This window comes from Gopherus evgoodei, chromosome 7 (genome assembly GCF_007399415.2).
Source record: "Gopherus evgoodei ecotype Sinaloan lineage chromosome 7, rGopEvg1_v1.p, whole genome shotgun sequence".
NCBI classification, from domain to species: domain Eukaryota; kingdom Metazoa; phylum Chordata; order Testudines; family Testudinidae; genus Gopherus; species Gopherus evgoodei.
In genome coordinates, this window is record NC_044328.1 from 65656320 (window position 1) to 65677939 (window position 21620).

General features: G+C 44.1%; 1 protein-coding gene across 1 annotated transcript; it reads left to right on the forward strand.

Moving 5' to 3' along the window:
- Positions 1-10041: 10041 nt before the first annotated feature.
- On the forward strand, positions 10042-19459 carry COMTD1 (catechol-O-methyltransferase domain containing 1). The gene is made up of 7 exons (XM_030570627.1): positions 10042-10217; positions 12393-12526; positions 13718-13823; positions 14819-14937; positions 15333-15387; positions 17216-17349; positions 19064-19459. Exons 1-7 carry the CDS (start codon positions 10136-10138, stop codon positions 19214-19216), a joined length of 783 nt encoding a protein of 260 aa, XP_030426487.1. The 5' UTR covers positions 10042-10135; the 3' UTR covers positions 19217-19459.
- Positions 19460-21620: the final 2161 nt, after the last annotated feature.

Sequence of the window (21620 nt, forward strand, 5' to 3'; positions counted from 1 at the left end):
AGTACTTGAATACTGATAAACACACAAACAATATTCAACCAACCAGATTCTTCTATGAAAATCCATCTTAGTAAAGATAACAGAACAGGTAACGTCTTCTAGCATATATATTGAGTTTTATTGATGCATTAGATTGTGTGTGAATTTATTATAATTTTCTGAAGGGAACAGGTATCTATCCTTGATCTCCTTCTCTTTTTCCTCTGCACCCACAAACACAATTCAACCACTATTTCTATGCTGACAACTCACAAATCTATTTCTTTACTCCAGGCCTGTCTCCCTCTGTCCAAACTAAAACCTTGTCCTGTCTCTCTGATATCTAAAATAGACTCCTAACCACCACCATCTCCCACCCCCGCCCTTGCCCCGTCCGATCACTGGGGACACCACTGCTACCCTACCTGTCACTAAGGCCTGTAAACTGGACACCATCTTTGGGTACATCCAGACTACACGCCATATCGGCGTGTAGCCATCGATTTATTGGGGATCTATATATTGCATGTCATCTAGACACGATATATCGATCCCCGAATGCGCTCCCTGTCGACTCCGGAACTCCACCAGAGCGAGCGGCGGTAGTGGAGTCGACAGGGGAGCTGCAACCGTCGATCCCACACCATGAGGACGGGAGGTAAGTCGGAATAAGATACACAACTTCAGCTATGGGAATACTGTAGCTGAAGTCGACGTATCTTACATCGACACCCCTCCCTCCCTCCAGTGTAGACCAGGCCTAAGACTGGGACTTCTCTCTAGGTTCTCACATCCAGGTTATTTTTTCTGCAGCACAGGTCCAGGATATGGCCTTTCCTATCTAGCCACACAGCTAAAATTCTTGTTCAGGCTCTCACCATCCTGTGTCTCAGTTACTGCAACATCCTTTTCTCTGGCCAGGGAAAATGCAATTTTGTCCCGTTCAGATCTATTTAGGATGCTGCTGCAAAGATCACTTCCGTAGCCCATCGTTTTGGCCACATCACCCTTCTCTGTGAACCCCTCCACTAGCTCTCCCTCTCGCTTCTCTATTGTGCCAAACATAAGCCATTAGCCTGCACTTTATCTCTGATTCACTACCATGACGCCAGCTCTCACATCCAACTGGAAGCTGGCCTCTGGCTACTGATTTTCAAACCAACACCTATCACGCCTGGGAGGAGCTTGTAAACATCCACAAAGCTACCTTCTTATCCTCCTACAAATCCCCAGTTAGAACTTTCCTCTTCCGTCATGCCTATGGAAAAGCTTGACCACACTTAGGCTGCTGGTTTGTTAGATCACTGCCTATCAAGCTGACAAATATTGTCTCATTGTCTCCTTGTGCTCCATCAGTCCTTCTGTATCCACCTATTGTCTCTAGTCTCATACTTAGCCGAGTTAGTCAGAAAACTTTTGCAGAAGCAGGTTTCTATTGGAAAATGATGTTTCAGCGATGTTTGTAAAATCTTGATTGCGATGACATGTCCTGGGGGGGGGGGGGGAATCCAAAATGATTTTTTATTTTTATTGGAAAAAATTCACAGTTTTGTTTCAGGATGAAATTTGTGCTTGTCATTTTTATAGTTTCTCCATTGTTTCATGACATGGAAGTAGTAATGGTGCATAATACAACATAAACTGACAAGTCCAGTCATGTTATGCACTACTGATATCATATCATGCTGGTTAAAACATTCTATATGTTTATTTTATTTTTAAAATCATTAAGGGCAGCTGCTACCTAGTACTGGTTGAGATCTCTTATTTTCTGGATTAGAAGGCCTTCTGTTTGTAATGACCACCCTAGAAAAATCATTCCAGGCTAACACAAGGATACTGAGCAGAGCTACTCCTCTGATCAGAACACTGCGTACTTATCTTTTCTTGTTCAAAATGCAAACTGTTTCACTACGACATAAATAGGAGACATTTGATTTAGAAAAGACAAGATGTTACAATCAGTACTAACTAGTAGGTCTCATTAATGATTTTTAAAATAAAACAAGTTAATAGGCTATTTCACTTCTATCATAATTTGACATGAGAGAGACAAGGTGGGTGAGGTAATATATTTTATTGGACCAAATTCTGTTGGTGGAAGGGACAAGCTTGCAAGCGTCACAGAAGTTTTCTTCAGGTCTGGAGAAGGAAACTAGAGTGTCCATGCTAAATAGAAGGTGGGATAGATTGTTAAGCATAAGGGGTTCACACATGGGACAAAATCGGACGGCCCAGACAATCTTCATCCAAGAATATTAAAGGAACTGGTGCATGAAATTGCAAGCTCGTTAGCGAGAATTTTTAATGAATCGGTAAACTCAGGGGTTGTACCGTACGACTGGAGAATTGCTAACATAGTTCCTATCTTTAAGAAAGGGAAAAAAGTGATCCAAGTAACTATAGGCCTGTTAGTTTGACATCTGTAGTATGTAAGGTCTTGGAAAAAATTTTGAAGGAGAAAGTAGTTAAGGACATTGAGGTCAATGGTAATTGGGACAAATTACAACATGGTTTTACTAAAGGTAGATCGTGCCAAACCAACCTGATCTCCTTCTTTGAGAAGGTGACAGATTATTTAGACAAAGGAAATGCAGTAGACCTAATTTATCTCGATTTCAGTAAGGCATTTGACACGGTTCCACATGGGGAATTATTAGTCAAATTGGAAAAGATGGGGATCAATATGAAAATTGAAAGGTGGATAAGGAACTGGTTAAAGGGGAGACTCCAACGGGTCGTACTGAAGGGTGAACTGTCAGGCTGGAAGGAGGTTACTAGTGGAGTTCCTCAAGGATCGGTTTTGGGACCAATCTTATTTAACTTTTTTATTACTGACCTTGGCACAAAAAGCGGGAATGTGCTAATAAAGTTTGCGGATGACACAAAGCTGGGGGATATTGCTAACACAGAGAAGGACTGGGATATCATACAGGAAGATCTCGATGACCTTGTAAATTGGAATAATAGTAATAGGATGAAATTTAATAGTGAAAAGTGCAAGGTCATGCACTTAGGGATTAATAATAAGAATTTTAGATATACAGTGGGGACACATCAGTTGGAAGCAACAGAGGAGGAGAAGGACCTTGGAGTATTGGTTGATCACAGGATGATTATGAGCCGCCAATGTGATATGGCCGTTAAAAAAGCTAATGTGGTTTTAGGATGCATCAGGTGAGGTATTTCCAGCAAAGATAAGGAGGTGTTAGTACCATTATATAAGGCGCTGGTGAGACCTCACCTGGAATACTGTGTGCAGTTCTGGTCTCCCATGTTTAAGAAGGATGAATTTAAACTGGAACAGGTTCAGAGACGGGCAACTAGGATGATCCGAGGAATGGAAAACTTGTCATATGAAAGGAGACTCAAAGAGCTTGGCTTGTTTAGTCTAGCCAAAAGAAGGCTGAGGGGGGATATGCTTGTTCTTTATAAATATATCAGAGGGATTAATATTAGGGAGGGAGAGGAATATTTTAAGCTTAGTACCAATGTAGACACAAGAACGAATGGGTATAAACTGGACACTAGAAAGTTTAGACTTGAAATTAGACGAAGGTTTCTAACCATTAGAGGAGTGAAGTTTTGGAACAGCCTTCCAAGGGGAGTAGTGGGGGCAAAAGACATATCTGGCTTTAAGATTAAGCTTGATAAGTTTATGGAAGGGATGGTATGATGGGATAGCTTAATTTTGGCAATTGATCTTTGATTACCAGCAGATAAGTATGCCCAGTGGTCGGAGATGGGATGGGATCTGAATTACTGCAGAGAAGTCTTTCCCAAGTGCTGGGTGGTGAGTCTTGCCCACATGCTCAGGTTTAGCTGAATGCCATATTTGGGGTCGGGAAGGAATTTTCCTCGGGGCAGATTGGCAGAGGCCCTGGAGGTTTTTCGCCTTCCTCTGCAGCGTGGGGCATGGGTCACTTGCTGGTGGATTCTCTGCAGCTTGAGGTCTTCAAACCACAATTTGAAGACTTCAATAACTCGGACATAGGTTAGAGGTTTGTTATAGAAGTGGATGGGTAGGGTTCTGTGGCCTGCTTTGTGCAGGAGGTCAGACTAGATGATCACATTGGTCCCTTCTGGCCCTAAAGTGTATGAGTCTATGAATCTATGTTGAAGGAAACCACTTAAAATTAAATGAGTAATTTACATTTCTACAGTCATAAGACAATGGAGTGTTAAAGCTCTGTGGAGCTCAGTAGATTGTCCCTTCCACCAACAGAAGTTGGTACAATAAAAGATATTACCTCACCCACCTTGTCTCTCTCCTATCCTGAGACCAACACAGCTACACCACCGCTGCAAATAGTGTGAAATTATGCACTACTACTACTGGCATAACAGGATGTAACAAATTTTTTAAAAGATTTTAAAAAATTGAAACAAATTGTTGTTGTTTGAAACAACAAATTGTTGGGAAAAACCAAAATGACAGACTTTTTAAAACAAAAATTCAGAGTTTCCATTTCATTGGAGATTTTGAAAATATTTGGTTTTGTTCTGATTCAGAATGAAAACAAATTTCACACATGCTAGCATCAAACACTATAGGTAGTCCCACTGGAATCTTTGCAGGATCAAGACCCTAGTTAGCCTTGAAGAGTGTGCACAAAGATTATTTTCTATGAGCCATGCTATCCGAGCTGTGCTACATAGGACCCCTCAAGGATGTCAATGGTATGTAATGATACTGAAATACAGTAACAATCCCATTCTCCGAAGAGTCATCCACACCCACCCTGGTCTGGGAAAACCATGCTAGCAACAACTATATTTAAAATATGATTGTTGCTGGCATGCTTTCAGTCATAGCATGGACTGGTCCTTACTGCGCAGACAACTAAGGTCTTGCATCTCTAAGCTACAGAAATAAGAGAACTGAGATGGTGACAATCTTACCCTTTAGCAACACCTAGAACAAGTGTATAAGTGTCTCAGAAAGGGCTGATTGCACTCTGGGATTCAGTTCATGCAACTGATACACGGAAGAATAATAAAATGAAAAAGAGCTGGAAGCGAATCCCATTGCACTCCTCTTAACATTCTCTGCTGGTGGCTCAGTGACCAAGTAACATTGCGTCATGCTGGAAATCCAGGTTAAGGGGCAGCCACAGGAATCCCATTGCTCAAGAGTGTGAAACCCCGGAAGATCAGATGTGATGCCTTGGATCTTTATCACTGGGCATATGCTTCCCCAATCCTAGCTGCAGGGGTGCATGGATGGTGGTCTCTGAAGTGGTCAAGCAGCCCACTCTTCCACACACATGGATTGTTGTATTCACTACAGGTGCAGGATTTCCTGTCTAACAAAGAAATGATCAGATATCCCAGACAAAGCAGTCCTATGGCTAACTAACAAGAGAAGCAAAAAAGACGTACAAACTCTACTACTGTCCCATGATTGGCCAGCCCTGAACTCAAACCCCACCTGCTCTCTATGCTCCAGGAATGTGGAATCTTCGTGGCTTCCAGTCTCCCCAGACTACCTTGTGCTTCAGGAACCGAGTCCCAGGGAAAAAGTCCTTCCTGGACAGCTGTTACATGCATTGAAATACTATATCCACTGAACTAAATACATGGGGGAACAACTTGCTTACAACCTGCGTAACCCTATGTCCCTCGTGGGGCAGTCAGTTGACTGCAGCAGTATTGCACGTAAACGAGGGCAGATTTTGCTTTCAAGTCTAGTTCAGACTAGCTAGTGTATTTATCTGAACATAACAACCAACCTTTGTTCAGTACCTACTTCCTACACTCTTTTCCTGCTAGACTTCTACCAAAACATTTTAGTGCTCAGATAATTGCAGGCACATTGCATGCCTGCATCTGAATTAATTCAGTGGACAGCCAGCATTTCCTGTTCAGTTAGCATATCACTGTGCTACGTAAAATGGAAATTATGTTGTCTCAGAAAAGTGGCTGGTTGCCTTCTATTCAGTTTAGAAACTAACTCTTTAGCAATTGCGCTATACCTCAAACTTCTATAATTCAGTGACTGCCAAGAATAGTTTAGATGCATGTAAGTTAGATACCTAAATCAAAGGAAAAACTACTATACCCAGTAGATTGGCAAATCACAATACTCTCCCACCTGGGGGAATAATTACTGCTTAGAACATTCAGGATCCAGTTCAGCAAGGTACTGAATCGCATGCCTAACTTAAAGCAGATAAGTAATCCCTTTCCATGTATAGTCCCTCTGACTTCAATAAAACTACTACCAAGCTTAAAGTTAGACACATGACTAAGTACCCTGCTGAAATGGGGCCTGAAAGCACAACGCAGTGTGCTCACATACAGAAAGTGTTGAAATTTACAGACTGTTCTATGTAAACACACGTATTTCCGGTAGTAAATCTCTCCCCCGAGTTATTCAGAATCACCACTAGGTGGAGCTACACAGTCACAAATCTGATTTATAGCCCATAGAGGAGTTTGTTGCACTGTGATTGCTTGCCTTGAAAATGATGTCTTCCAGCTGCTTCTTTGATAATGCCTTCAGTTCCAAAAGCAAATGAACACAGAGAAAGTGGTGAGATCCCAAATCAAATATGCACTCGTGTAGTCTTCGAAAATCAAGTACATTTTAAGAGTGAGCTGAAAGATATTTTGTTTGCCAGGACCTTAGATTACATTTCTCAAGTTACTCCTACAAGTGGTGAAGCAGAGCAGATTATGTTAAACACCTGAACAATCAGCTGTTGCAAGAGAAACACAGAGCTCTGAACTAAAGTCTTTGTCAAGTAAAGTCTAGTCTACGCTAGAAAACATTTACTATCCACATAGCTATACCAGCAAATGCTCCTAGTGACGACAGCTTCCACTGGCAAAAATGTGCTTTTGCTGGCATAGCTTATACTAGATCCTTGAATGAAATGAGCTGTACTAGCAAAAGCACTCTTTTGCCAGTATAAAAATCTCAAAAAAAAATCTCACATCCTTAACTGATACTATACTGCCAAAGTTTCTAGGCCAGGTCTACACTAAGGAACTGACTGAGTTATTTTGTTCCCATGAGGTAGGGATGTGCAAAAACTGAAACCTTTTACCAACTTCCATCCCATCCCATGCCATCCCTCCCCCACATTGTAGGGCCCCATCCTGCAGCAGGCTCTGTATGAGCAAACCCTTGTCCTGACTTGCCACAGACTTCAGCCTTTGCAGTGCTTATCTGGATAACATCACACACCCGAGCCGTCATTGCTTTGGGTTTCCAAATCCCAAAGCCTGGACTCCTGGGCCCATCTCTAATGTGCACTGCTGTGTGCCAGAAGCCTACGTGTGCATCCTACAATGAAATGGGAGCACAGTCAGGTTTTTTAATTATTTCCCCTTTAAAGAAAAATTCCATTCTCCTCTTGGGGGGCAAGGCATAATACAGGATTAGATTCATGCAGGCTCTTTCTTGTGCCAGTGAGGCCTACTGCACCCTGGTGGGAGCAACTCCCCCTAACAGGGAAGGGTAGGTAGCATTCCCCGTGTGGCTCTCTCTCAAGGGCTATGACAGGGAGGACTGGGAGGGGGAGGGAGAGGGGTGCATTGGGAGAGCACCTCCACAGAGCCAGCACCAGGCTACACTGAAAACAGCCACCACCCAAACCTGGTCAAAGCAAACCACTCCTCTGCACACCCAGGCCTCGCCCGGGGAGGGGATGAGAGAGAATGAACCACACGTGACAGAAGTTATTCATGACACTTTATGCACTAGCGGCAGGTGCTCGGGTAGCATCAGGGCCAGTGCTTCCATTTAGGTGACCTAGGCGGTCGCCTCGGGCATCAGGATTTGGGGGGGGGCGGCATTTTGTCACCCTCAGTGGCAATTCGGTGGTGGGGGGTCCTTCCGCGCGCCGGGTCTTTGGGGACAATTCTGCAGCAGGTCCTTCACTCGCTCCGGGACCTGCCGCCGAAGTGCCCGGAAGACCGGGAGCACGGAAGGATCCCCGCCTAGGGCACCAAAATCCCTGTCACCGCTCCTGGGTAGCATGGTGAAGCGGGTGGGTAAGAACCTGATCAGAACATTATCAGTGCATGTCTCTAGCACCGTGACCAACCCTGCCGCCTCCCCAGTCCTGGCCATTCCTCAGGTAGTGGGCAGCCCCGCCCTGAGGAAGGAAGCTGAGGTTGTCATACACCATTGTAACCTCTCCCAAGTGGCATACACCATAGCGTCTGCTAGCACAAACCAGGAGTGACTGTGGCCCTTGGGCACTCACTGACTCCTTTTCCTTCCCTTTCCGGTTTGGTCCCCTTCCCTGCTCCCGTTGATGTCTGCTCCCAGGAGCAGAACCCTGCATGCAGACCTGTGCTTTTGCTTATAAGGGGCAGTACCTTTGTTAAACAGTGGGATGGGACTAGCCTTTATCCTCCACTGCATGTCTCAGAGAGAAAGTCACCTCCCCTCTCTTTCTATGAGGGATAAGAACAGTTGGTCCCTTCCACCTCCCCCATCCCTTTATATATTATTATTTGCCTTCAGGTGATGGCACCTATAGCTCTATGCCCAGCAGGGCAGAAGACAGAGAACCTAACAGAACTAGGGGTTTTAAGATCACATTGGTCGGACTGGGAATCAGCAGACCCAAATGTCTGTTCCTGACTCAGGCTGACTCATCCTGTGACTTTGGACAAATCACACCACTTCTCTGTGTGTTAATTTCCCCACCTGTAAAATGGGATCAGAAGGATATGTAATAGGGGATACCTGCCCTGGAGCACCCCCTACTGGCCAATCATGACACTCCCTGCCTCAATTTCCCCTCACCGGGGTTTTCTGTCTTTCCAGGGGATTCATATGGGCTCTGGCTGGGTTACTCTGAGAGTTTAATCCCCTTCCAGGGGAACTGATGTCCCATACAAACAAAAGGTTCTTCCACCCTACTTGAGCTCATTTTCAGATTCAGTTCCCAGCCCCTCCTGGGTTACCTTTAAGTCTCCAGGATGAAGGCCCAGTTTCCAGGTTACCTCCCTGGAGCCTTCTCCCCCTTCACAGGCTCAGCCTCTCTGGGACAAAGCCCTGACTTGCAAGCTTCTTCCCTGGAGTCCTCCCAGACTCAACTTCCAGGCTTTCCACAAGAGCCTAACTTGTTTACTGTAGTGCTACAGACTCTTCTGTGCCCTTTTATGAAGACCCAGAGTTTCAGGCTGTCACCTGGCCCCAATTAGTCCAGCCCCCTTAGAATGGCAGGAAACTAAGAATAGCACAGGTTGGGCTGACTGAAGAGGGCTAGCCAGAACCTGGCCTCTTGGCCTTAACAAAGCAGGTCACCCTATTACGGAGTACTTCTTGATACAGTTGGGGTTCAGATGGAAGGTGCTGCATTATTTATTATTTGTATATATACTACAGTAGCACCTGCAGCTTCTGTCTGAGCCCCACTGGACTAGATGCAAGTAGCGTGAGACTCCCTGCCCCAAACAGCTTACAATCAAAGCAAAGGAGAAGCAAGGACAAAGAGAAATGTCCCTCGTGCAAGGTCACAAAGCAGGTCAGTGTAGAGCTGGAAATAAACCCAAATCTCCCAGTCCCATGCCCCGACTGCACTGCCCCTCATAGCTGCACGCTATCTTGCAGACCCTGAAAATATTTTACACCATCTTCTTTAATTTTGAGAACCTCCAGGTGCAAAGTTATGTATTCATCTTAACAGAAACAAACACCCTGCCTATAAAACAATAAATATTGCAGACCTTTATAGACCCACTGCTAACTATTTTTACACTTCCCAGAGCCTGAGGCTGTTGTAATCCAAAATAGAGATTTCCCAGTAATTAGATTCCACTATTGCAGCAGAGATTTCTTTGGATTCCCTTAGAACATTTAAATGCTAATTTTGCAAAACACTGACTTGTAACCTGAGTTTATGCCTCTTTCAGAGTGCCTGGCTTCTCCACTGTAAGATGCCACTGCTCATACATAAAACGAATGACAGCAAGCCCTGTTTGTTCTTGCCTGTAGATGTTGCTCTTCTCCCACGGTTGTTTGTGATCATCACGTGGCTGCAATGCTTGCTCAGGCTCTGCAAACACGTGATGCTCATTAGATAAGGAACCCTAGTGCCCTCCGTGAGTTAGTCATTATTTTTAAAGCTGCAGCACTCAAGAACATCCATTTTGAATCTTGCTGCTATTTCCTTCTTCTCTTCCGTTACCCCAAATGCCCTTTTTCAGTATAACTAAAGAAATGGTCATTGGGACCACAGTCCTTGGGGTTGCTTTTGCTACCGGAGTTTTAGCAGGTAAGCGCTGCTTTCTTCTCTGATCTATAAAATCCATACACCCTCCCACTTCCCAAGCCCGTGGCCAGAAGTGACCTCTCCTTGAGCAGAAGGAAGCAGCAGTCCGCTTCAAAGCACAGTCACCAACTGTGCTCAATCCACTTTACCACCCATTTAAAAAAAAGTGTCTGTGTGTAGGTTAGAAAGTAATTTACTAGATGTTGGGGGAAGCGGGGAAGGTGCTGGAATTAAAACTGCTGGCTTCTAGAATGTTAGCCAAGTGAAGGTGAAAAATAGTGTATAGGGAGTGAGCGAAGGGGGGAGAGAGAGAGAGCTTTCTATAGACTTAAAGGTTGTGGTTACATTTTTTAAAAGGCCTGGAGAATAACAATATTCTTTTTAATGAGGATAATGGAATCTTATGCTTCAGGTCACTTGCTGACGGCTCCCAGGTGGGGCATGGGCTCTGGAGGGAATTCCCCTTGCTCCTGACCCCAGGCACTGGTCAGGGGCATGCTAGCTGGTTCACCTTCCTGTGTCAGAAGCTGGCCACTGTCTGAGGTGGGAGACCAAATAAAATCCTGATCTTGCAATGGGAGTGGCTCTTGTGGACTCCTCTGCCTGTCTTAGAACTCTGCATGGGTTTGTACTAGCGGATCTCATTGTAGGATGAGCACTTATAGGAATCCATAGCAAACCCTGTGCACATTGGGCAAGATTGCATGCTGCACATTCTGCAGTATAGCTAGCCCCAAGCATTTGAAATTGTGAGATTTGGCTTACAAATCATGAGATTTGTAGAAAAATAACACTTGGCTTCTATTTGCCTTCTGAGTTCTGATCCTTTAGGAATTCTGTGTTCAAGTTTTTTTCTCTGCAAACATAAGGGCTAAATTTTTTTTTTTTTAAATGAAAGTTCAGATTCTCTTGGAATCATCTGATTGCAGCTCGGAATGAGACCAAATATTGTGAAACTCACAAGAGTTGTCAATAATTTGCAACTAGCGCCTATTTTCATCATAGTGCAAGCCAAAGTCCAGGCTCCAAACAGACCCAGTATAGGAAAATCAGGGTCTGGGCTTTAGCTTCGCCGTTTGTACTTCTGTCTGGTATACATGGTACCAAGTATCAGGGGTAGCTGTGTTCGTCTGTATCCACAGAAACAACAAGGAGTCCAGCAGCACCTTAAAGACTAACAGATTTATTTGGATATAAGCTTTTGTGGGTAAAAAACCCAGCTCTTCACCCACGAAAGCTTATGCCCAAATAAATCTGTTAGTCTTTAACATGCCACCGGACTCCTCGTTGTTTTTATGTATACATGGGAACCTACTCCGAGCGAATAGCAAAATGGAGTATCCTCTCCAAAAGACCATTTCTAGCAAGAACTGAACACAAGGAATGGGATATAGGCCAGGATTTGACTGGAGCTCTGGCAGTAAATATACAGCGCTGTTAAGGGCCCAGTCTGTCTGTATAATCCACTATGCCACTGTTCTGCAATAGGCTGGAAAGCACACTTACCAATAGCTCTGCTCAGGATTAAAAGGCCATGGTTTTAGCAAAGCTGCTGTGAGCTGTCTCAGCCCTCCCCTTGCAGGGTAACTGCAGACAGACATGTATCCTCCTAAGCACATTGGAAATTGCCATCTTAGTGTTCTGGTCATGGCTTTTTCTTCTGGTAAGAGGAGCAGGTGCTAGTTTTCTCCCATCAGCTGGGGCGAGAGCAAGCACAGTCTGAGCAGAGAAGCAGGGACTAGGATGCTCGCATTCTGTTCCTTGCCCTGTTACTGACTTGCGGGGTGATCTTGGCAAGTCACCAGACCTCTTTGTGCCTCAGTTTGCCCCTCTGTAAAGCAGGGATATTATTAGAAAAAAATTCTTTGAGATCCTTGAATTAAATATGCCGTCTCATGGCAAAATCAGCCACTGAACAACATCAGTGTCAATTTACAGTCACTGCAGACCTGGACTGGATTTGAACAGATGCTTTAGAGATGAAAAACTTCTAATCCCACTGCCAGTCCCCTGAGCTGTCTAGCCCCTTCACCATCTTTATTTGGGGTTTTGCAGAGCAAGGTGCCTTTAGCCTTTAGTGGCAGTTTTCTTGGTCTTTATTTGCTCAAGGCATAACTGGTCATTGCAAACTTTTTCCATTGAGACACAAAACCTTTTAATATCTTAATTTTTTTATAGGTAAAAAATATCAATTTTTAGCTTTTGGAATTCCCCGATCATCCAAGGCTCTACTTGGAAAAGGGAGCATGCTATGGCAATACATATTGGATCACTCTCTGCGGGAGCATCCAGTCCTAAAGAAGCTGCGACTGGTCAGTGTTTTTCTCAAGATATGTTTTGTGGAGCGTGGTGTGTATACAGTACTACTATTAATGTCCCATGATTCATAGAGTCCATAGCCAGAAGGCACCATTGTGATCACCTAGTCTGACCTCCTGTATAACACAGGCCATAGAACTTCTCCAAAATAATTCCTAGAGTGGCTCTTTTAGAAAAACATCCAATCTTAATTTAAAAATGATCAGTGATAGAAAATCCACCATGACCTGTGGTAAATTGTCCTGATCATTAATTACACTGTTAAAAATGCATGCTTTATTTCCAGTCTGAATTTGTCTAGCTTCAACTTCAAGCCACTGGATCACATTAGACCTTTCTCCCATTATTAAATATTTGTTCCCCACGTAGGTACTTACAGACTGTCAACAAGTAGCCCCTTAACCTTTTCTTTGTGAAGCTAAATAGATTGAGCTCCTTGAGTCCATCACTATAAGGCGTTTAAATATTGTCTGTGCCCATTACATAGATCTGCTAGTCCCTAAAGAATTGCCTTTTCTCTATCCACCTGTATGTTGATTTGTAGTGGTATCTAAGGCCCAGAGTCTCAAAGCTATTTAAGTACCAGATTCCCACTACTGAAGTGGCTTGCCCTATGGCACCCAGAAGGCCAGTGGCAGAATGCCAGACTAGGTAACCCAGTTCCCCTTTGGCAGGGCAGTGCCTTATCCACTGGGCCAAACTATCCCCTCCATAATCATTGCATTGCTCCCTATATAAAATATTTAAATAGAAAACAAATGTGTTGATTTTAAGGCTAGAAAGAACCATTATGATCTAATCATAGAAGGCCGTAGAATTCCAGCCAGCAATTCTGGCATCAAGCCCATAACTTCTTGCTGAGCTAGAACATGACCGGTAGAAAGACCGCAATCTTGATTTCAAGACTTCAAGTGACAGAGAATCCCCGCCCCCCGTAAGTTGCTCCTGTGATTACTTACTCTCACTGTTTAGTTTGCTCAAAACAATGGCAGCTGCTTATACATAGATCTTCTTTGGTGAATGAACAGAAATTGCTTCTTTGAGATCAACAGTAATAATAAACCCCAATGGTGTCCTCATCCTGAGGATCACATTGGGCTCTTGGGAGTCTGCCTGAAAGAACAAATTCAGGGTAATTTTTCTTTTCCTGTTTCCTTTCAATTTTGTACCATTTCCTTTTCTAGCTCACCTTGGACCATCCCTTGAGTGGAATGATGGTGTCTTGTGACCAGGCTCAGCTTATGGCAAACTTGGCCAAACTCATCAAAGCCAAGAAAGCTATTGAAATAGGTAAGAATGCACGTTTCTTAGGGCATGGCTCAACACCAATCATTTGGAAGCTGTCAACATAGTTCCCTGCTTCACCAAACCTACCAAAGAGCACCAAGGGCGATGGGAGGTGGTCAGAGCAGGACTCTTCAGTTAGCTTCTTGCCTCTGACCAAGTCAAATTTTCAATAGTGACCACTGATATTGGGTGCCCAACCTGAGACACCTGTTCCTGATTCTTAGAGGTGCTGCAAATCCCCAGCCCCCACTGACATGAACTTCAGTGGTGAGTGCTCAGCACTTCTGGAAATCAGGCCCCAAGGGTCACAGTTTTGGTACTTAATATCAGTGGCCATTCTGGAAAGTGTTGACCTCCCTGCCTGTTTCCTTATCTATACAATGGGGATAAGACCAACCTCTCAGGGGTGTGGTGAAGCCTAATTCAGGGCTGACGGTACAGCAGCAGGAGTGAATTACATGGAAAGCACCATGGGACAAAAGCAGAAGGAGAGAGCAAAGCCCAAGTGAAAGGGCTTGGCTTGGGTGGACCTAAGGGAAGGGTTCTCAACTTCCTGTTTTTCAGGGTTAGGGCATCCACAGTAGCTGCCAGCTACTGCAGGTGAAGAACAACAGACACGGCCCACAAGGATTCAGTGTGCTACGCTGGCCGTGGCTCCATCCCCTCCTCTTCTTTTTCCCTTAGAGACCTGCTAAAGTCAAATTCATGCCATACAAGTGGTACTCTGCGGCCAGAAGAACCTTGACAGACGTAAGCTATAATTTTAGCTAGAGAACTAACAAGAGTTCACAGCCACTATTCTGTTGGGCTTCAGCAGCTACAAAATGCTACCCTGGTAATGGGACAGATAGCATTAATTCATTAGTGATTTGGTAGCTCTTTTGGGGGGCTTTATTCTTTAACCAAAAAAAAAAAAAAGAAACCACAACCCTTGTCCACAGTTAAATCAGTTTTCATGGTCAAATGAGTCTTACTTCTTTCTCTCATGTCTTTTCTAGGTGTCTTTACAGGCTATAATACCTTAAACATGGCACTAGTCTTGCCAGATGATGGCAAAGTCGTTGCCTGCGATATAAATGAAGATTACGTCAGTATTGGAAAGCCACTGTGGAAAGAGGTAGATAGTCTCTGCCCGTCCCTAAATGCTGCATGCTTTGAATAGCAGTGCTCAGAATTGTAGGAGTATGTTCCAGGAGGGCTTAACTTTGTTTCCCTCCAAGTCTCAGGTGTGCATGTGTGGTAGTTGCAGGTAGTTAGAAGGTTATGCAACTTATCCACCCAAATCCAAGTGCCACAGAATGTGAGCATTCACTTTAGGCACTATAGTATAGGCTGGGTTGATGCAACTTCATAAACTTGGCCTGTTGTTTGACCAAATGTTATATGAATGCTGGAAGTAACAGGGAAAGTAGGTATGGGAGCCTCCAATTTTATGGTGACTTTTCTGAGTGCATCCCACTTTAAGATATTTCACAACTACTTCCATCAAATCCCTTTCCTCTTTTGTTTCAGGCAGGAGTGGAGCATAAAATAGACTTGCGGATTAAACCAGCAATTCAAACACTTGGTAGGTAACATAATAAATATGAAAAGTAGAGGCTGAAGACCTAGACTGGGGAGGAGTCCCTCATGTGAAGTCTGAGATTAGGAGTTGTATAGCAAAGATGAACATGCAGTTTCATCAGTCACAATGGACGGCTTCTCTGTTATATAAAGGAAATTTAGGAAGAGTTCAGCTGTTTCCAGATACTGGTAGAGAGAGGAGAGAGAAAGTGGATAACTGTTCATCCACCATCCATTGTTACATTGGTCACTTAAACACAGCAATGGGCTGCGTGGGTAATATTAAAAGAGGTATTGTCTTGCTGTTTCTATCACAGGGAAAGCTACTTAAGATGGATTTAAATTGGACAAAGCCCAATTTCTCTCCCATGAAGTGTCTATTCTAAGTGATTATATGTTTATTCTAGGCAAAGTCTTCTCTGAGGAGCGAAAGATGCAGAGGGAGTCGAGAAGCTAGTGTACAAGCATCAGAGTCAGAACATTTCTGACCTAGGGAAATGCAGTTTGGTATTCGTGGTCAGGAGGAAGCAAAGCCTTCCAAGACCACGGAAAAGGCAGGTGCAGAACAAGTTCATATAATAGGAAGCACTGTCTCACAGGGCAGCAGCATGAAGGAGGGAAAGTTGCTGTCAGAAAGACTGTTTATTCCCACTGCAAATGCCAGGGATCCATTCTACCAGCCGATGCTGCTTCTTTGCGCACACTCAACTTTTCAGAAGTGCCTTTAAGAGAAAAAACTGCCCAGAAGCAGCCTACCACAGTCACTGTAGTACCCAGGGGGCGGTGTCTCCTTAGTGTGACTGATGCTGCCGTCCTGCCTGGTAGCTAGACTAATGCAGCCTGCTGTCACCCACTCTCTTCTGTCACAAACATTAGCCTTGTCTGGGCTATGTTCTTCCCTACAATGTACCCATACAGACTCTGATAACAACAGGGCTGGCTGCTGACTAACCCCATGCAGAAAAGGCCTCACAAGTTGTTCTCCAAAACAAGAGGGTGCAGAGCAATTTGAGAAGGGCAGATAACTTGCATGAGCTCCTTGCTCCTTCATAGTAGGCCTCTCAAAACCTTACCTCTTTCTCCTTCTCTGTAGAGGTCACTGCTGAGACGGTGCAATGGGGAGTCAGATTCCAAATGGGGTCCGCTCCCAAAACACACACAGTAGTGGTGGGTGGGGCTATAAACAGCCAAGTATTTCTCTCTCACCTTCTAGTGCCCTGGGGAGGACCGGAGCCATTTCTCTGCAGCTGACAGTTCCAGTTTGGAGCTATCAGCCAGAGTGCAGCATAAGAAAGTTTAAGAAAGTTTTAACAGATCCCAGTTGCACTTGTTTTGGCCCAAAAAGGGGAAATGGAATGACAGACTCCTGAGAAAAGCCCAATGGGTGACAATCACTTAGGCCATCTGTGATTACAGAAAGGATGCACATGCTCAGGCAAAGTCCATCAAAGGGCCAAAGAATTCTGCATGACCCAAATTACAGCATTGTGGTCAGCAGTTGATTGATTAGTCAGAAAATTCATTTAACTTCTAGGGCCTTTCTACTGGGGGGGAATTTCTAACCATCTTTAAAACCAGTTTAGCTAACCTGATTTTAAAACTAATGGGAGAAGTAGTGTAAACCCAGTTTAAAGGATCCTGACCTACTCTTACTGAACTAAATTTAGGAGTATCATGTCTACAGTCTACACTATGGCTTTGGCTGCTTCTAAAATTGGATAGTAAGCTTCTCCAGACCCTTGTAGACTCTGAGCCTTGACATACATGGATTGTCTCATTCCTTTATTCAGTGTTAAACCAGGGCATCACAACATGCTTTGTTTCCTGTCTAGATGAACTACTGGCAGATGGTGAAGCTGGGACCTATGACTTTGCTTTCATAGATGCAGATAAACAGAGTTACAATGAGTACTATGAAAAATGTTTACGTCTCATAAGGAAAGGGGGAATCATAGCTATTGATAATGTAAGTATTAACCCACTGTTCTACCCCCACTTTAAATCATATTAAGGTTGTTACTGGAACTATCTAATTCTGACCCAGGGGACATAGATCCCAAACAGAGCATTCAGTTTCCAAGTTATATAAAGGTGATTAAAAAAAAAAGAGAACATGATTGTTCTGTTTACCTGTTAATGACGCACACAGATAATATCTACAGCAACTAAAATGACTTTGCATTAACCTGTATATATGTACACTTCAGCGTCTGCTGTGCCCACACACACACAAAGTGCAGAATACCAACATCTTATCAAGTTCTTCATGCATTACTCAAAAAAGGTTTTATGGGATATTGATATTTAAGAGTTATATCCTTCTATAGGGCATCTTCTACAATTGTAAACTGTTCATAATACCTAAAACTACATTTGCTTTATTCATCATCCTGTTACAAGTGACTTCCAAATATTTTAGAGAAACGATTGAAAAGTATTACTCAGAAAGAGAGGGATTTGTGTTAGTTGTTTTAGGAATGTCTACACATTTTCATATGTCTACCTATTTCTATTAGTTTAACTTACTTATAAGAGCTGGTCTGAGGCTTAATATTTGCAAACAGCTCTGAAATATGTTGCATTTCTATAGAGCCTTCTGCCCAAGGATGTCAAAGCACACTGTGAAAGTAGGTGGTATAGTTGTCTCCAATAAATAGATGTGAAAACTGAGAGAGGCCCAAATTAAGCAAAGTATTTATATATGTACTGGAGTTTGTCCCAATTCAACCTATCACTTAAGCTTAAGTTCCATTGATGCTAATGAGATTCAAGCACATGCCTAAAGTTAAGCATGCGCTTAAGTGATAGGCTGAATAGGGATGGACTGCTGAATCAGGACCAGAAAGATTAAGTGACTTGCCAAAAGTCAACAAGTCAGGGAATAGACTCTGGACTCCCAGCCCCACTGGAGTATGCTGCCTCTGAGTGGTGTGTTATTAGCATCAGTGCAAAATATTATAGTGCTCTTCAACCAGACTCCTGATATGTTAACTACTTTGAGATCAAGGGCTTTTCTACACTACCACAGCCTGGCCTGGGATAGCTCTGCCAGCCAAGCCTCCTAATGGAGACACAGAATATGGCAATAAAAGGAGTTCTGCCAGCATAGCTATACCAACTTCCTGCATAACATTTGTTAAGCCAACAGAAGCACTCTTCTGTTGGCATAGTTACGTCTACACTGGGAGTTTTGCCAGCCTAGTTATATTGGCTGGGGGTGTGCTTTTTCCCCCCACTCTCCTAGCCAACATAGCTATGCTAGCAAAACTTTTGTAGTGTAGACAAGGCCTAACAAAAGGAAGTTAAAGGGATTGTCTGCACATGCTTGTGGAAGGCTGTGTGGACAAACTTACATGAGTTTAAACCAGGCTTATATTAGTTTAGCTCCAACCTCTTTTGAATGGGTTTAAAATCAACTGAAATAAATATGGATTAAACTGCAGTGTATCCACACAACCTTTTGCACTATTCTAATTTAATCAGTTTTAAAATCACACCTTTAGTTAAACACTTACAACTCTGCATGTAGAGAAGCCCATAGTCTTGTAAACTCTAATAAAGTTCTATCTTGACCCTACACTTTCCTTTGGACTGTCAGTGCCATCAACAGCCTGGTCAGATGCAGTGTGTACCTTGCACATGAGGGTGATTTATGTGCATGTGATTCTTTTTTACACTAGGTTTTATGGCACGGGAAAGTATTGAAGCCAAGCAAGAACGATACAGAAACTCAAAGCATCCACCACTTCAATGAGAAGATCTTCCGAGATGTACGAGTCAATATCAGCATGCTCCCAATGGGGGATGGAGTGACACTAGCATTCAAGCTTTAGTGGGAGAAAAATGCTGAGCAATGACAGGGAGACAGAGAAGAACCAATTCATCAGGCCAAACTAAGATGGAACATGAGTAGCATCTGTATTGTGAACCTCTGTCTCAGCTGAATAGCATAAAGCTGGGAAAACAGCCCTTGAAATTACCAGAAAAACTACAGGTATCTAAATACAATGGTAGAAAAAAAGATTTATATTAAAATTTAGTATAATTTTATATCACAATAAAAAGAAGAACCTACAGTAAGTTGTCTTTGTAAGAGACAGTGATAGAGGGAAGGAATCTCCTTAATGACTCACTCCTTTAAGACACTGAATGACTTTATTATTATTTGTATTATGAGATACAGACATTCCTCATCCTAAAGTGCTTACATTTACACACGCAACACAGACAAAGGGTGAGCACTGAAAGATTAAGTGATTTATCCAAGATCCCATAGGGAATCTGTAGCATTGCCAGGAATGGAGCCCTGACGGCTCCAGGCCCAGTTCAGCGTGTTAACCAAAAGACCATCTTTCCTTGGCTTTCACTGCCTTGAAGGGGATTTAACAGTGCTCACCATCTCTTAGGAGTGGCCCTGTAAATCACTCTAGAAACGAAGCCACAAAGTAGCATGAGTAACCAAGAGAGGAAAGCAGCTGTAACCCAGCACAGTGAAACCTGTGCGTCACTGACAGAAGAGCAAAAGGGTCATCATGCTGGCAACAAAGCTGAGAATGAGAGGTAGCATAACGGTAGCGTTGCCAGGAGACTGGTGAGGTCGGAGGACACATAGTCGGGTTAGATGATTGCCAATGTACAGTTGTGTTAGTGTTGCTGATTTAATCCATGCAGAGGACATAGAAAGACGTGTGCTGCTGTTCCTCATTATCTTAGTTACTGAACAAGTGGTGGGGATGTAGTGGGTACAAAATGATATCTGCCAGTGACATTTAAGGTCATGAAGACTTAAGAAAACAAGAGACGGGCCTTGTGTAATCAGGCTATGAGCTCCCTGTAAGATAAATTTCTCAAACAGCAGGGAGCCTGTAGCATTGCTGTTCATGCCCAGCACTGGGTATAGTATCTCCTCGTACACTGCAGTTGTCACCAACCAATCGATTGCCATCTCCGCTGGTGCCACTAAGACAGGCTCCCTGCCTGCCCCAGCCCCGTGCCGCTCCCAGAAATGGCCAGTGTGGCCCCGGGGTGGGCAGGGGTCTCCTTCCATGTGCTGCCCTTCTCTGCAAGCACCGCCCCCACAGCTCCCATTGGCCAGGAATGGGGAACTCTCGCCAGTGAGAGCTGCGGTGACAGTGCTTGCAGAGAAAGACAGCGTGCAGAGCCACATGCCACCCCACCCCCCCAGGGGTCGCAGGGGCACATTGGCCCCTTCCAGGAGTGGCATGGGGCTGGGGTAAACAGGGAGCCTGCCTTAGCAGCAGCCACACTACACCAGAGACTGGGAGCTGTCGGAGGTAAGAGCTGCCCAGCAGGAGGCCACACACCAGCCCTGAGCCCTCTCTGAGCCAGCACCTCATACCCTTTCCTGCACCCTGAACTGCCTCCTGCACCCTGAATCCTAGCCCTGATCCTCCCAAAGCCAGCACCCTGTACCCCCTCTTGCACCCCAACCCAGATCCCCATCCTGCACCCAAACTCCCTCCCAGAGCCCACGCCCCCTCCTGCACCCCAACCCCCTGCCCCAGTCTGGTGAAAGTGCATGAGGATGGGGGAGAGTGGGTGGGGCTTTGGGGAAGGGGTGGGGGTAGATCCTGGGTTGCCCTTAAATTCAAAAAATGATCTTGGACGTAAAAAGGTTGGAGACCACTGTTGTATAGCTTGTGCTTTCTGGCCTTCTAAGAACTCAGGCAGGCAAGGGTGTTTGTATCATGCATATTGTGATAGAAACTATGTCCTCAGTACCCATCTGGTCCAGAACATCCAGAATATCACAACATTGTGACTATGGATACGGATAAGACTTTCCCCCCCTTTACTGTGAGGATCCTACATCTTTCGAGCAAAACTGGTCTAGTGACTTTCTAGCTATCTAGGTACTTATTGTTATTGGCTGCATCTGTCATTTGATTTTGTCACACACTACTCAAAAGAGACTTGTAGATGATGAACCTTCCTCAAGAGACTGTCTACTATTCCAGCAGAAAACAAAGCAAATACTGCTTGACAAGTATTGGGGTTTTGCAGTGTTGAAATTGAAGTCCTCCTCTAAAAGACATTACAAGCTGTTATAATTATTGCCAGGCAGTGTGAAGCACTTTACAGCTGCTTTGGATCTAGCCATGAATGACAGTTCAGAAAGGAAAACTGTACAGTTTCCAGTGCAATTAGAAAATAACTTACAGAAACTCACTCTGCTTATTCACAGCATTCAACAGGTTTAGGAGTCTGAGCTCTCAG

Coding starts and splice junctions, on each gene's coding strand:
- COMTD1 (XM_030570627.1), top strand. CDS start 10,136: ATGCCCTTTTTCAGTATAACTAAAGAAATGGTCATTGGGACCACAGTC. Junction 12,527..13,717: donor TCCTAAAGAAGCTGCGACTG/GTCAGTGTTTTT, acceptor TTCCTTTTCTAG/CTCACCTTGGACCATCCCTT. Junction 13,824..14,818: donor CAAGAAAGCTATTGAAATAG/GTAAGAATGCAC, acceptor TGTCTTTTCTAG/GTGTCTTTACAGGCTATAAT.